A 15,922-nucleotide genomic window follows, 5' to 3' on the forward strand; every position below is an offset into this window, starting at 1 on the left:
CGTGCGTGATTTTGTGTTGGGGATCATCCGAAAGTCATGCGATATATGGTGGATATTTACAAACGATTCATTTAAATTAAAAGTTTTAACAGGACATCGTACAGAAGTACCTATTGGTACGTACCTACCTACATTAATTGTGTATCTTATACCTACTAGTATAGTGCTACTCTCTAGTGCTTCTGCTAAGGGACTAGTTCCGAATGAGTTTCATTAAACGTTTCTCATTGATAAATAGACGCGCATCTGGCTCTCTTTCAGGTAGGTAAAAAAATGACAAGGATGAGACGGTATCGAGAACCTTCAGACCAACGAGTGTAACGAGGATGCACGTACACCTCGTCATCCTGTACAAAGTTAAGAATTCTAGATTTTAGTTAAAAAAAAATGGTCCAGCCAGTAATCAATGGAACAGCTACAAGTAATTGTACAAAAGTAACTTTGTGAATTGATGGATATCGAACGTGTTCTCGAAGTAGTCTCCCTTGCATGGAATACAACGTGTACCAGGATGGAGAAGGATCTGGCGAGCACTGAGACTCCTCGGACTACTTATTACAGTGACGCATAACATTGATTATCGGTAGGTAGTGATAGGTAATAGAACTATAGGACAATAGTACTGGTAATAGAAACAGTAGTCGTAATAGTAATAGCAATAGTAACAGTAGTAGCTTTAGTAGGTACTAATATTATAATAGCCATAAAGTAGATGCCAGACGGCAATAATACACAGCATGATAATTCATGATCATCCATATCATCGTCATTGACGTTAGAGTAATTCACAAGATCATCCACAGTATGTACAGACGACAGTGGGTCCAGAAGGCCTTTGTGCTCAGCGGTCGTGTTTGGTGAGTTCCAAGGGTTGCTGATCAGTCCAGTGATCTCTCCATGCTGCGGGCGGCGAGGGTGCATCCTGATCCGAATCCTGAACGTCGATCTCCTCGTCCTCGTCGTCGACGGATTCGAGTTCCATCCTAGAATCCGTCCCAGGTCTTTGACCGAGACCAGGCCCCGTTCTCGACGTGGGTGCCGCTGTGGGACTCGGTGAGGAGCTGTCCCCAACGAGCTGACTGATCATCCTGAAGGCACTGGGTTTTCTCTCGGGAAGCGTTTGCGAACGCGTTATGGACTCGATCCTATCGACCCTTTCCAAGAGGGGTGTCGCGCCAGTGACGACAGCGCGAAATGCACTATTTTCGCCTCCCATTCCGCCTATGGAGGAGGAGTTCGTGGTACGGGAGCCTATATCCACCAGGGAATTCGCGGACGCGGAATGCAGCGGCTGCGGCTGCGGCGGTGGCGGCGGCGGCGGCGGCGGTGGCGAACGCTTTAAAAGGTTCATTCGCTGATGGCGCCGCCACTTTGCCCGTCTGTTGGAAAACCAAACCTAAGAGTCACGAGGGTCGTTAGAAAGGTGATCGGTGAGAGTGCGCACTACTGGGCCTCATGGGCCTCATCCTCATAGTCGGATTGCTATAGTAGTTACCTGAACACGTGCTTCGGACAGAGACGTCTTCGAGGCCAGTCGCTCTCTGGTGGAGACGCACGGATAGTGCGATCTCTCGAACTCCTTTTCGAGCTCCTCCAACTGTTCGGGACTGAAGGTCGTGCGATTCCGACGGAACTTTGGCTGCTCCGAGCCGTCCAGACTCCCATCGTCGCCTTCGGCTTCTGACAATAAATTATAAATTTTCAAAACAGGCCTTTCCCATCAGACTCACCCTATAGTCAAATACACTTAGATCCACGGGGAAGCGTCGATCGTTTTTCAAGTATCGAAATTACGTATAAACCTACCGTGCAAGTATCCACGTGCAATAGCATCGGCAGCGTGCAGAGCATGCTCGGGACTGCCGGTAATATTAGCGGAAGCCGCGGCAGCTGCAGCGGCGGCCGCAGCGGTGCCAGGGCTGAGAGACGGCGGAAGAAGAAGCGCAGAAGCGGCACCGGAGATTCCTGTTGGCAACGGCGGTAATACCCAGGGATGTCCAGGACCACCAGGAGCGGGCCATCCGGCCGGTAGATGATGCGACGAGGAGGGATGATGCGCGGAATTAAAATAAGGATGCGGAGCAGCCGCATATAATCCATATCCGGCCGCCCTGGCGAATTCCGCAGCTGCTCTCTCCGCCGCACGATTCCTCAGTATCCGGTTGATACTGCTGACCGACGGTGCTGTGGCGTTGCTGCATACGCCTATAGGAACCACCCTCGTTAAGAAAGTCATCCCTTAACATTCTGAATAATCGTTAGGTCAAAAGACACGCTCACCCTCCGATATAAGGCGCTCCCTTATCTCCCAGGCGAAGATCGTTGGGTTCTCACGTTTGTACTGCTCGATTTTGGCTACGACTGCGGGCGTTGCTACCTTTGGTTTGCTACCGCCAATCAGACCAGGAGGACGTAGCGTTCCTGTAACCGAGTTCCCGTGACAATTGTTATGACGAGGAGAATACGACGCAGGGTCAAAGGCTCTTTGAACTGCAGAGAAGGTACCAAGAGATGCAAGAGGAATGGAAGGAGGATCGTGAACCGGCACGAAGTCAGCTAATGGCCCAAGGACGCGAAGACGTGCACGTTCTATGCAAACTTCATGCAGGTTTCACTGTAAGCTTGCGACTACTTTCTAAAGCTACTTCGTGATTTTTCCCAACGAAGTGGTCATTGTCGACGCGGTGGCGCATTGAGATTAATTAAGGTGAAGGATTTTCTTAGCGTAGACATTTTTCTAATACGTCTTCGGCAAGGTCACGAACGAAAATTCCCAGGACTGAGGGACGTCGCATGAAAGAGGGAACAGTGGCTCACCTGTTTGTCCAGTACATCGCTGAAGGATGTGAGATTCACGTAGTAATGGAAACCAGAGGCGCAGGCAGACTTGAGCAATTATGTGTCGTTACGTACTATTATTAATAACAATAATGAACCTAAAGCCGACAGGGTATATCGCGTGCGCTCCCACGGGTGAAGTGCGTGCCGAGTATAAACGATGTACCTACCTAATAGGTATCCATGCCTGGAGCAAATTCCTTACTTCGACTCTCGTCTTCCTTTGTTTGCTCGTATTTCATATAAAATTTCGAACACGCATTTAATAAAAGAAATCACACGCACGCGATTACGCGCTGTTCGAGCTTAGGCATACTGGACCTTCCTAACTTTTGGGGTTAATCGTAGCCTCCGCGAACGTTAGTCTCCACGTGTAGTTCGTTATCTGACGAACGAAGTGTCCTCACTATGTGTATTACTTATTCCGTGGTGAAGTCATTACCAAGGTAAGCTCGTGGCACGGCGCTGCGAACGATACAGCCAAACAGTTCATGAAAACTGGACGCTTAGGATATATACCGAACGAGGTGCTTACGTAGATGGCAGCACTCGCAGCATTCGTCCCTCCAATCCCGTCCGGATTAATTGTCCCAGCCGTTAAGTAATTGGCTGACTATTACGGCGCGTTATATTCACCCGGGTGAGGCTAAGGAGTCAGTATTTTTAAAATGAAGACATTACCGGGAGGCGAGCGCGCGGTCGAACGGTATTTTTACGAGCGGCTCGTAAAGTTAACGAGGAGCGAGGCGGCCCGCGAAGCAACCAGGACTCCTCGATCCTCGAGCCTGATGCGTCCAAGTTCCTGCAACGGCAGTCAGCGCTGCAGCCGATACCCACATATCCTTAGTCCCGGTGCAACCTCCACTGCAACCGAGCCCGTCATTTTTATTACTTAGTTCGCGTACACTCCGCACCTCGTTCTCTTTATTTCTTCACCTTCTTTCTCTCATTTCATTCTTGTGCCACTTCGTTTCCACTTTTCTGCTCCGTCTTACAATTTTCTCTTCTTTTATTTATTTTTCTTTTTTATTTTATATACCTCGACCTTCGACTCTCCACCGACCATCTTGGTATCCACTTTGTCCACGGTGCCTCTTAAGGGAATCCACTTTCAGCGAACGGCAACTTGCTCGCCTTTTGCTACCTTTTCTCGAATCATGCCGAAACACCTGCTCGAGCTGGCTACCGCTTAACCGGGCTACCGAGATTATTCGTGTTCCCCGGAAGTCCTCGCTGTTCCGGGTGTGCTCCGTGAAATTTCATTTCCTCCAGGTGAGACGATCGTACATGACACGATGATGGTCTTTTCACGCTCGTGCATCCTTAACACTTTGCTCGATAACTTTTATCTCGATTTTTGTGCATTTTTATAATATTCCCAATTTTTGTGTTTTATTCGCGTACTACACGTGTTCCGTATTAAAATTCAACGAATACGATTTCATTATCTTTCACTTCAAACTTTCCAGGATTACTTGCAATTAAAAAAAAAACACAATAATTATTGTACAAAAAATTCTTTAACGTCTTCTCGCACGTTTCCATTCCCCGACATTAAATTTACGTATCTCCGATATTGGTAGGACTGTTAGGTCAAATTAGCCCAAACGAGGGAGCCATCAATGAAGATAAAACAGCCGGTGCCTAACTTGGCTGGAGCTAATTCTCATCAATTCCCAAAACAGTGATGGTCAAAGTGGCACCGAACAGGTACCAGTCGCGATATCCAGAGCATTAACGGAGTGGTTGTAACGTAGGAGCCTAAAGTTTCCAGAGAGTGGAATGTAGAGCCACGCCATTATCTACACCCAACGTGGCAAGCATCGTGTCCGACAATAAACCCAATTATTATCAAGACGCAATTACCATTTGATCCTCGAACGTCGCACGGATCAAGGATACGTTAGCGATTGACTTGCTCTCATAAATACGTAAATTGATTTCTTTCAAAGCAAAAACCACCACCCTTTCGCTACCAGAGAAGCACGAGGTACGCCCGATAAAGATAACCCCAAAATTACTCACCCAAAAGCTTCGTGACCACCGCACCCTGCTGGTTCAACGACAGCACGTGATTGGCCAGGTCGTTGTAATGCCGCAAAGCTCCAAGCCCGTGCGATATCTCCAGCAGTCGTTGCCTGGAGGTGCCGCCATTTGTAGCGCTAGCAAACGGGCTGCCAGCGCAGTTCTGCAAGCTAACTCCTGCCGATGAAAAATTAGCATTAAACGAACGTCAAGAATAAAGAGAATTCGAAATAATAACACATTATTTTATTTATCTTTATTTCAGCTTAAATCAGTCATAAGTTAGGTTAGGTCAAGCCTGACGGGACATACAGGTCCAATCCGAATACTACTGACTACATGTAAAAGACCCCGTGGCTGATTTGCCTCGAGTCCGTAGGTGCTTCGTGTTACAGGAATTCGAATGTTATCACTGGGAGCATCGCTAACGCGGTACAATTTTTGTTTTTCGATCTCTTTCTCCCACCTTCTCTCTGTCTCATTCGACTCAATCTTCCCCCGTTTAACTTTACTCGCTTTTACTCTCATTCTTATTTCCCATCCACTTGGTCGCTACTCGACTCGTCGTCACGACGAATCGTTATTTACGGCGTGATAATTGCAACGAGCTCAACGGTGGCTCCGGCGATTTATAGGCTTGCTCGCGGCAGCCACTCGCCCGTGCTAATCGGCCAAATGTCTGGAAGACACGAGAGAGATTATCGGTTCGTGTATACAGTATATACGTTAGTATAGGTAGGCGGACTACCGATGACGGAGTTTAGGTTGGGTCAGGTCAGACTAGGTTAGGTTTTCATGTTATCGGTGGAAACAAAAAAGAACGGCAATGACAAAGGGAGTGAGAGCGAAAGAGAGGAAAGAGGCTTACAACGCCTTAATCTTGGCTGTCGGCCAATTTAAATGCACTTTTGATATACAGCGTATAAAACGGAATTTGGTTCTTTACGAAGGACAATAAACTTGTCCACCGTATAAATAATCGGAGATCCCGGTACAGTCGTACGTATGCAGAGTTTACGGAGGAAAGATGATAATGAGACGCGGGTTAGTCGCGCAAGCTAAGTGAAAGGTTAATGCACGAGAGAAACGGACAAGACGGATTGAACGTTAATCGCGAGTGCATCTTTCTGACTGTAAGTGACAAGTCTGCACTCTGATTTTGATTAGAGCGTCGATATGTTTTTACCTGGGAAGTTCCTTCATGTGACAATGCAGTTGGTATCACTTGATAGAACATATATTTATCCTGGTTCAAAACAAGGATGCTTATTCTTTATAATTATATTCAAGCAGGAGACAGTAGACGATAAGGAAGCAGCAAGTAGGATTTTTAGTAGGATTCTCAGTGAATATTTCATTCTTCAAATGAAGGATCCCGACGTCCTCCTACCTCAGTATTGTTTGGTAGGTGTCTAGGCAAGACCCTGAACCTACGAAGTAAAATTTCTAATAGGGATTCTAATGCACTGGGGATACAGGAAAAACGACTTGTCGGTGATAATACATTTTTATCTGAGAATAATTCTTCTTAATTCTCTCTAAAGTTCATTGCTGGTACCCAACATGCAATGGAGCTCAAACAGCACAGGAATCCTGAAGTCATCTTTAGGACGCCTAAGGAGAAAAAAGAACCTCTGTCGAATGACACGTCTTAAAGACGACTTTTGGACTGTACGTGTTGTCTGGGTAGTGTCATCAGCATCATCAGGATCACATCCAGCTACGGTATAAAGACTGTGCCGGTAACCTCTACTTGCGTATTTCAATCCCTTCGGTAGTCAATTTGCTTCGCTCATGGCGACCGACAGAGGATTTATCGTCGCTGCGGAGCAAAGTGATAAAACCCGCTCGACGTCTAAGAAGGAGGCAGGACTGTTGACGGAATTGGAAGCGGTCATGAGGGATAAAAGAAATAAATAAAATTTAAAGGCATTCTTTGCGTCTCTTCGTCTCTTCCTCAAATCAGGATGAATCCAAAGCGTGTCTCGACGTTTCGTAACGATTTTATATCTGTGTGATAGTTGATCTGATCGAGGCCAGTTCACCCTGTCAAGATGGTTATCGGTAGCAGCCGTGCAAGATAGGATCGGCTGGTAGCGATGGTGGCCGGGAGTCATGAAAACGAAAGTAACCGCTTCTTGCGGAAAGAAAGAAGTTCCTCCTGTCGCTTCAAGAGAAGAAGCGTGCGGCGTCGCGACGTGCCGAACCGGTTTTGATCGAGTATGACTGGTTTCCAGTGCATGTAATGGTTCGCGAACCGGTGAAAAATCCCCAAATACGCAAACCCCTTTGTGATCCGGATCGATTATTCGAAATTCAAAAAAAAAAAGCAACGAATGATAATATACAAGCAGATACCGAGTGTCCGAAATACTGCAGATAACAATCCTGATTCATCTAAAGATATACCAAGATGCTCCGAAAAAATCGGTATCGAAGTTACCCTTAATATCTGTAAAATTTGGAAAATCGTGTTATTGATTAGGAAATTATAAACAAATTTTTTAAATAATCCCTGCGATTCGTTACTATTCATCCGTGCCTAAATGACTGTACAGAGTTCAAAGGTCGCTCTTCTGCTGGATGCATCCTTGCACCGGGCGATGGGGGTGAGACGTGGACGAGGAATGAGGATGACGCCGACGCCAAAGGCGACGACATGTGCGATCCCCTTGGCTTCCATCACTTCGAGAACCATGAAACGTCATTGTCACGCTCGTTTAACGTGCCTCGCTTCCTTGACAATGCCTTTTTTTTTTTTTTTTCAATGGGACCAAGCGATACCGAAGTTCACGGCGATTTTCAACGGACGATCGGTTAACCGAGCTCTATACAATTAACGATAGTCGGATTGTCCAGACTGAACGTAAGAAGTCCCCTGATTACTGGGTGCTAATCGGTACATCTCGATTTCAGTCTACCCACGGTACTTCAGATATAATCGGTACTTAAAGCGAGGGTTAATATTACAACGTGTAAATGTGCTCACAGGTGCGGCCTTCGACCATCTGATTCTTCGGGCTGTAAGGAATTTGAGTCAGTGCTAACAACCCTGTGTAATCCTTAAGTAATACATACGGATATAAAGACCTACCAAGTTTCCATCCATGTAACACGGTAAAGCATTATAGATAATAGAACTAGGGTCAACGATAAAAATCGTATTGGGTGTCGTCGCTCTTTTGGATTCTCCTTATCAGGTTGATAAATTATAAAAAAAAGTGCCATCCAAAGATCGACGAAACCCATAGAAAGACACGCGTTCGTATCGAGTATGTGAGAAACCGATATACTGGTAATAGGTAGATGCAGAATCGACTAACCATCGATGAGCGGTGCGGGTGGTACGTTGATCTGATGGTGCTGATGGGACGTATGTGGCGTATGGGAATGATGATGAGAGGGATGAACTCGAAGAAGGTGTGAGCGTGATTGGGGTTGGTTGAGCGTCGGCGAAGGAGGTTCCCAAGGACGAGTGACGGTCCCACCAGCACCGGTAGGTCCTTCCTCTTCCTGACAGCATAACTTCCCGCCGACTGTGGTGGTGTTGCTTATGACGTTGTGATTGTCGTTGTTGTTGTTGTTGCTGGTACTGTTGTTGTTGTTGTTGTTAGTGGGCGTACGAGTCGCACCGGTCGCAGGACTGCCACTACCACTTCCACTGCCACTGCCACTGACACTTCCACTGCCACTGCCAATGTTATCAACCACCATATCGTTGATCACCGGCTTGGCAGTCCCTGGAGGTGTCGCGATACCGCCGCCGATCATCATTACCGCACCACCACCACTAGCACTACCGGCGGACCACCTTCGCTAGCACTTACTATACCTCTACCGGTACCACCTTCGCCTTCCCCTATTTCCCCTTCTAGCTCTTCGTACTGGCCCACCACCTCCTCTACCAGAAGCACCAGGGCTCCTCCAGCACCGTCGCCACCTCCACCACCTTCTTCTTCAGCTACGTCGGCTTCTCCTTTGGCATCCGTCGGTGCGCCGTCGCTACCTCGAACGTGTACCCAAGAACGTACCTTGGTTCGAGAACTTTTGCTAAGCTCACGGACGCTTCTGTGCTCTTCGTCATGTACCGCTACGAGACTCGCACTTACGCCCGGAGAAGAGACACATAAAATATCCAGGTGATTCGCTTTTGTATTCCTCAGGTAGGATCCAGTTGGGTCCCTTGTCTCCTATTCCTGATCTTGCTCGGTAGCCTGCCTCGGTCTTCTTCCCTTTTTTCTAGGATCCTTCTCACACTTCCTTGGTCCCTCTTCCCGGCAAAAGGTCTCCTGGCTGTCAGTTCAGCAGATCCGAGTCGCAGAGTCGATCAGTCTTGCCTCCATCGCCGATGATGAACGACACGTAACGCGAACTCGACACACGGTATGCAAAATCCGACGATAAGGGCGCACGCGCAGCCAATACGAAAGTCCACTGAGAGACCTTAGCTCGCTCGTTGTCGGGGTCCGGCAGACGACGTCTCTGGATGGGCCAAGGCTAGTCCAGGCGGCAACGAGAGCACCGCGGCGCCTATGTCTTCTTCTCAGGTATACCGTAACTGCTCGCGCTCCGCCGGATTCGAGCAGATTGGCTTCCGTTCGGTGGTTCGAAGCGCGCCCAGACTGCCTTGCCCCCACCTGTTCGTGCCCGTGTTCTAAAGGTGAGATCAAGATTTAAGGCACTCGGCGACGCTCGCTGGCATTAAGCCGCGGCCTCAGGTGGGGACTCTCGGGGAGAGACCTGGGTAAAGGCCAGCTTGCGCACCCTGGCCGCGCATATACTCTCTTATGCTACGCCTTACGCCTTACGCCTACCGACCATTACCATACGATCGACCAATTGGATGACCTCGTCGACGCCCATCGATCCACGCGAGTCGCCTCGACTCTGGCTCTTGTTTTATCCCTGTCTCTTTATCCTCCTTATCAAGGAACCTTATTCTCCGCTCCTGGATACTTTTCCAACCACCCCTGATACTCGCGTTTCCATACTTTTTCTTGTCCTCTTTAGCCTCGCTGCACCCTATCCTTACCTACCCCTATCGGCCGGGACCAGCTCACTTTTATTTCATTCACCTTTCTTTTCACTGGCACAATGCATAATGGACCCGTATTTCACCTTACTACCCCTCCGCATGCAGATACCACCGACTACCCTTGCAAAATTCAGGGCACTAACTGCCAACGATAAAAACAATCGGCAATTCTCAGATTGTTATCTTTGGGTCAGCCACCTTTTTATATGAGAAATACATTACAGGCACAGACGAAACGGGAAGGACCCTTGGATTAGAATTATGTAAGAAGTATCCTGATAATGCTTGTAGAGCTACGAAGAAATTTTATACGCAGCCACGTTGGGTGGTGTTCGGTAAGAGGGAGGTAAAAAAGCGGGGAAATATCGATCTTTTCGATAACACACGGTTTTCCCCGTAGCACGAGACGGTCACGTTATAAATAATAACCAAGCAGAACCCCCGGTATACGTGTATTTGACGGAATGGCTGATTACGCATTTTGTAATGGCTGCTTTGAATTTACCATTCGTCTGTTCACCATATTCGATCGCATACTTTGTAATAGAAATTACTTATTTTTTCCGTGTCCAACCAAATGCCTCACAATCGGACAAACCGTTCCCATTTGTTGTGCTATTATCACCGTAGACGCTCTTCGATACGTTGGAGCAATAATCGTTTTTCTGTATATATCGCGTACATGCTTGCCATTATGTTTTCCTCGTGGCAAACAGCTTTCGTTGCCTACTATATGACTGGCAAAGTAATCCGTTTCCAGTCACCTTACAATGTGCATGAACGGCACATTCAATGTAGAACTTTTGTTTTCTCATTTAAATGAACGGCGCAACGTGCATTTTATCCTACACACTGCCACTAATTACTAGGTCTATTTATTTCTGCACCGTGACCACAATGCAATGTCTAGATTGGCCGTGTAACCACAGATGCGCGTAGAATCGCTTGTGCAGGTGCCTTGAATAACCTTAAGCAGCTTATTAACAATTGGATCTTCGCCGATGCGCTGAGGTTGTTTGCGAGCTGAGATCTCTCTGGTTTAAGACGTACAGGAAGACTTGACGCATGTACGTGGACGAGGACGGTTTTGCTGGAAAATAAAAGAACATGGAAATCAATAGAAAAGCTTGCATATCGCCTAGTTTCAAACGCGGCGAAGTCACCGCGTACCTTATGCACCTTTTTTATCCATAGAAAATACTCGGAGAAAAATATTTACTTGGTCCTTAATTTTAATCCTGGTATCCGTTTATTGGGAATCTGCAATAAATATTATATAGATTTAATATCGTTGAAGTAAAAAATTGTCTTTATACTTAATTTCGCATCATTCATATTATTCGTACCGATAACAGTTCATTTTTCGAATTCTGTCACCGATCAATTTTTCAATTCAGAAGCCGTCTGGAGAATCTTTTTAATCCACGGATTCTCACCGTAAAGAGTAGTAAGGAACAGCCTGAAAATAGTCTTCCTTTCCGGCCTATATTTTTATACCTCTTCACTGTATACGAGTCTCAGACACAGATTAACGATCCATTATCATTAGTATAACAAAAAGTATTCAAGTTCTGGATAAATGTTGACGAAAAGTATAAAAAAGTTTACAACGAACTTCAGCATTTCAATGGAACAAGCACACGATCGTTTTGACGAAATTTGAAATTCGAATTTTTCACAAAAATTTATCAACCGTCTACCCAATAAAGACATTCTCTTGTAAGATTTCAGGTTCCACGAATAATCGACTGCCATATATTCACAATCAGATATACATAACTAGATGAACTAAATGCGAAACCCTAGAGGGCCGAAAATCCCAAGTTGACGTGACCAATGACTTCTCCTAAGCGATCGAATTAACCGCTCCCACGGTTCAGTCCTGAGGTGTAACAATAGTCGTTATCGGATGTCAGTCGAATAGCCAAGGCATCAATCATTCTTTGAAAAGAATGACCTTGACAATAGTACCAGCTAATGCTGTAATACCCACAGGAGAATTACGCGACTCAGAGCCGTCAAGGCCACTCGATGCCGTGCCATAGTGTGCGTATAACGAAATTAATTAATCGATGGGTTAACGATGCGGTGAAATCTATTGGGTGCTTTCGATTGGACAGGTTCCTATTAATTTGCTCGACTATCCATTAAACAGGTATACCCAAACGGTAGATACGTGACTAGGCTCGTATTCCTTTCACGTGAAGGGGACGGTAAAAAACGGGAGCCGTGAAAACTGTTCATATTTTTTCTCATCTTTTTTTTTTTTATTCCCTCTTCCCCACTCCTCCTCTCGCTCTATCCCAGTATTCCTCTTCTTCTTCTTTTCGACAGTCCCGAACGAAACGTCGATCATCTACGTATCCGCTATCAATCTTTCGAGACAGAATCGTTCTTAGTGATGCAGCGTTTCTTAACTGGCACGTCGAAACGTTTTGGTAGACACCGCGCAGAATCCTTCTCCAGCAGTCATGCCTTTTGTTTCTCGTAGCAAGGATACGATATGCTTACGGCAGTTGGATGGTCCAATGTTGACAGGTACCCAAGTCGGTAGGCTGTGAACCGAAGCTGTGAAGATTTTATATATGAAGAATTGTCGCTGAGAAATGCGATTTATTTCACTGATAACGCATAGCTGCTACTATATGTATATTTTTCGAAAGAGACAATTCTATTATTTTAATTGATTTTTCTTTGAATCCTCAAACAATCAGCAACGTGGATCTGTTTGCACGTCAAAGGAAAAAAAAAGCGCAGTGCACGTGTCATGTGTCAAACGGATGTTTAGACGATTCGATTAGCGCCTCTGCAGATGCATTCGGCGTATGTTTCGTTTCGATTTCATCCAATTGGCACCATTTCTAATTACCCAATTTCAGCTGGTCAATGACCAAACCGCGATCTGCCGATGAATACCACGAGGACCGGGTGCGTGTCTTCCTTGCGGGAACGTTGCCAGTGTTTCTATGGCCGACTTTACCGACTGACCCAGAATCCATGGACCCCGCGAGATCACGCACATCCGCAGATACAGCATCCTGACAGTCCTCGTTTCAATTCCAACATCCAGTTCTGACGTTTTGCCTCGACTTCCTGTGGATGACGGCTCTAGGAGCTACGTAGTTGCGAGTTGACTTTCGTGCCTTCCTGTTGGACGAGATTATATTAAATTAGGACAAAATTAAACGACCGGTATCCCGAGTCAACGTATTTACAGACTCAGGTACCTTTTGTCTGATTTCTCAATATAACTTATTTGAAACCAGAAAATATGAAAAAGCATACCAAGAGCATTTTCAAGTTTCGTCTATTTCTACATAAGGAGTAATGGTACCTGGTCAAACCGATAGCCAAGTCACGATTCTACAGGATGCAATGGGTGAGTGGTTGGTAAAGAATCATAGAGCAACGAAGCCCAGCCAATGACAAGGTCCGGATAAAATTGACGTGGCGATTCCTCCTGCGAGTACACAGAGTGCGTGTCCGGAGGCGATATTCGCAGGTGGAAGTGAAATGGTGCTGATGATAAATCATGCGACAGGAATGAATCGGCTAAATTGCTGCTCGCACGTATCCGCATGCGGTTGCCTCGGGTAGCCCCAGAAGACGGGATAATGTGCCTGTGCCCCGGTGGGAGCGATGAAGGTTCTACCTTGTATACGAAGGTACTGGGAAGAGTGAAGTTAGGCGGGTAGGTAAATGGGTGTGTAGGTAGATTAGGGTAGGCGGGTGGTAGGAAGGTTCAGATAGGTGTGGATATACCCAGGAAGACGGTAGCATAGACCAGGTGGGGTATATACCTGCACCAGAAAGCGGCTGGTAGTTGGTCGGTAGGTATGATGTCCGTCACGCGAGAAGGCGCACGCGTGCTAGTAGCCATTGGTCTATTGATTTCAAGAGAGTCCGAATACGCCAGGGGGACCGGAACGGCGATAGAACGGTTACCGGTATAATACGAGAACCGCACAACCCGAAGACACGGATCCTGCACGGATGGGCGTGGTGTCGATGTCCAAGAGAGTGGGGTCGACTTACTTTTCATTGGGTATCACCAACCGATTGAAACGCCCGTAAACCAGAAAACCAACCATACGTACCTCGTCCATCGTTCCATAGGGTACGTATTCTTGCCCACCGTTCTCTACGCGACAATTCAGTAATGTCGGTTCGATGGTACGTGGGTACCTAACCACGAGCAACCATACCCCATGGTTAAAGGGGGCGTTCGCAACTACCCCTATACTAGGAAATTCGATCGCACACCCACTGGACATTTTAGAATTCACCATTAGGCCAAATATTCGTATCTGTTATATTGAGATTATGTTCTTTTTTTTTCAACAGTCGTGTCCACGTCGGTATAAGTATCACTCTCGTATACCTGGTTTACCTTCTTCGAGTTTTTCATACTTTCGCACCGATTTATCTCTCGTGACTCTTTTTCTCCTGTTCCAATGATTCCATTCGTTCCAGTTCCAGTTGTCGTGCGGCTTGATGCTCGGATACCTGATGTAATCCTGTAACGAACGACGCTCCGTGTATAACCTCGAATTACAGAGAACTGTAAAGAACTTCGAAGGGATTTACATCCAGTGCTTTTATTATCTCAACGGCCTAACGTGTCACGGAACGCGTTGGTATCGTCGATAGGTAAATATAATTGAGTATAGGTATATATACGATTTCTCTATAATATTAGAGTAAAATATTACCTATTCACGTATCTACAAATCCATAGACAATTTCGACCACCAACACCAACAGCGCCGAGGATCGTTGATTATACCTGAAACAGTTATTAAATTTCAGAAAATTCGTAATCAACTCCACCATCCAGATACTCAAGACTTTCTATGTCGGATGTGGCACAAAGTCTGTCTATAATAACCAACTTTCGAACCGTGTACGATTTGCCTATGTCCGCTCCTGATCATTAGTTCCTAAAGTGTCCGCAAAAGGACAATAGCGCTCCTAGCGAATCCAGTACGAAGCGAAGTGCAGCTCGTAAGAACAGTCTCGATTCGTAATATCGATTCGTGTCGACGGATTCATTGTCACCTGTCTATAGCTTCATCGTGTACGATATTCTAGTGTGTTACTGGAATATAGGCGAATAGTCACTAACCAACTTTATATAGGTACGTATACGTAAACATCGCGTTACCCTTACTGGAACACGTATTGCTACGGTTTGCACGATGCGTGCACGAAATGACAGATCGGTTCGAATGCCCTGCTGTTATTCGATGGCTTTCGATCTTCGTAAAATTGGCTAACAGTGTCGCTCAGCTAGCTCGTAGAGAAAGCTGGTCTGCACGCGCGAATTAATGGGATTATTCGTAAACGAAAAAACGGAAAATCCTCTTACGGAGTGCTAGCTTCTTGGATGTTTAACGCTACGGAGATATGGCGATCGGGTTGGCACGATGCGAGTGAGTTTAGCATCGAGGATCGTTGAGCGATGAAAGAGAAGAGAATTTGTTCGAGTAGACAAAAGTGTCGCGATGACTATTGAATTTCTATCGTTTGCCAATGGCTCCAGCCACGTTTCCCTCTCTGGTACCTTAAGGTATTTTCCACGGTGTCGCGTAGTGCAAGGCGATATGGAGGAAGGCTTACACGAAAGACAATAAAAGTGCCGGGCTTGAAAATTCACTGTCATGAAAACGATAATTGCCATACGTGAATATAGCTAGCAGCCCCGGTACGCAACCGACTGCTGACTGCTTGTATAATCGTTGATGATGGTCGACAACAACAGTCAGTAATTAACGACTGCGATGGAGCAATCAAATCACACGGACGGCAATCCTTTGGCCTTTATCGTTTATCCGTGCGTGTTCCTTGAGCTCTCGATCAATATATATTGATCCGTTCTATCGGTCCGATGACGAGGAGATGAATAATTATTCTTTGCTTCCGGGAAGTCTGAAAAAGAGATTAATTATTTAATAATATACGCTCTGAGCACCTGGAGGTTGTTAATGAGTCAAGTAAATCTTGGAGGGGCCATCTTCTTATGGC

The 15,922-nt window shown here is 46.2% G+C and overlaps 1 protein-coding gene and 1 long non-coding RNA gene across 7 annotated transcripts; one reads left to right on the forward strand and one right to left on the reverse strand.

Moving 5' to 3' along the window:
* Positions 1 to 644: 644 nt before the first annotated feature.
* Positions 645 to 14,684, reverse strand: LOC107266880 (paired box protein Pax-6). Of its 6 annotated transcripts, XM_015737863.2 has the most exons (11): positions 14,611 to 14,684; positions 14,280 to 14,415; positions 12,768 to 13,045; positions 11,245 to 12,466; positions 11,069 to 11,158; positions 8,187 to 10,988; positions 4,864 to 5,040; positions 2,281 to 2,421; positions 1,807 to 2,205; positions 1,496 to 1,680; positions 645 to 1,396 (listed from the first exon to the last, which is right to left on the reverse strand). In XM_015737863.2, the coding sequence occupies exons 6-11, from the start codon at positions 8,635 to 8,637 to the stop codon at positions 842 to 844; spliced, it is 1,908 nt and encodes a 635-aa protein (XP_015593349.1). In that variant the 5' UTR covers positions 8,638 to 10,988; positions 11,069 to 11,158; positions 11,245 to 12,466; positions 12,768 to 13,045; positions 14,280 to 14,415; positions 14,611 to 14,684; the 3' UTR covers positions 645 to 841. The 6 variants fall into 6 exon arrangements, with proteins under 6 accessions (XP_015593349.1, XP_015593353.1, XP_015593352.1 ...); XM_015737867.2 differs by lacking the exon at positions 11,245 to 12,466; XM_015737866.2 differs by having other exon boundaries at positions 11,276 to 13,045.
* Positions 13,686 to 14,777, forward strand: LOC112494179. Its single transcript, XR_003059371.1, has 3 exons — positions 13,686 to 14,015; positions 14,372 to 14,548; positions 14,708 to 14,777. It is a non-coding gene; the product is annotated as an uncharacterized LOC112494179 (long non-coding RNA).
* The last annotated feature ends 1,145 nt before the right edge of the window (positions 14,778 to 15,922 follow it).

Source organism: Cephus cinctus, unplaced genomic scaffold (genome assembly GCF_000341935.2).
Source record: "Cephus cinctus unplaced genomic scaffold, Ccin1 Ccin1_scaffold0330, whole genome shotgun sequence".
Classification (NCBI taxonomy): domain Eukaryota; kingdom Metazoa; phylum Arthropoda; class Insecta; order Hymenoptera; family Cephidae; genus Cephus; species Cephus cinctus.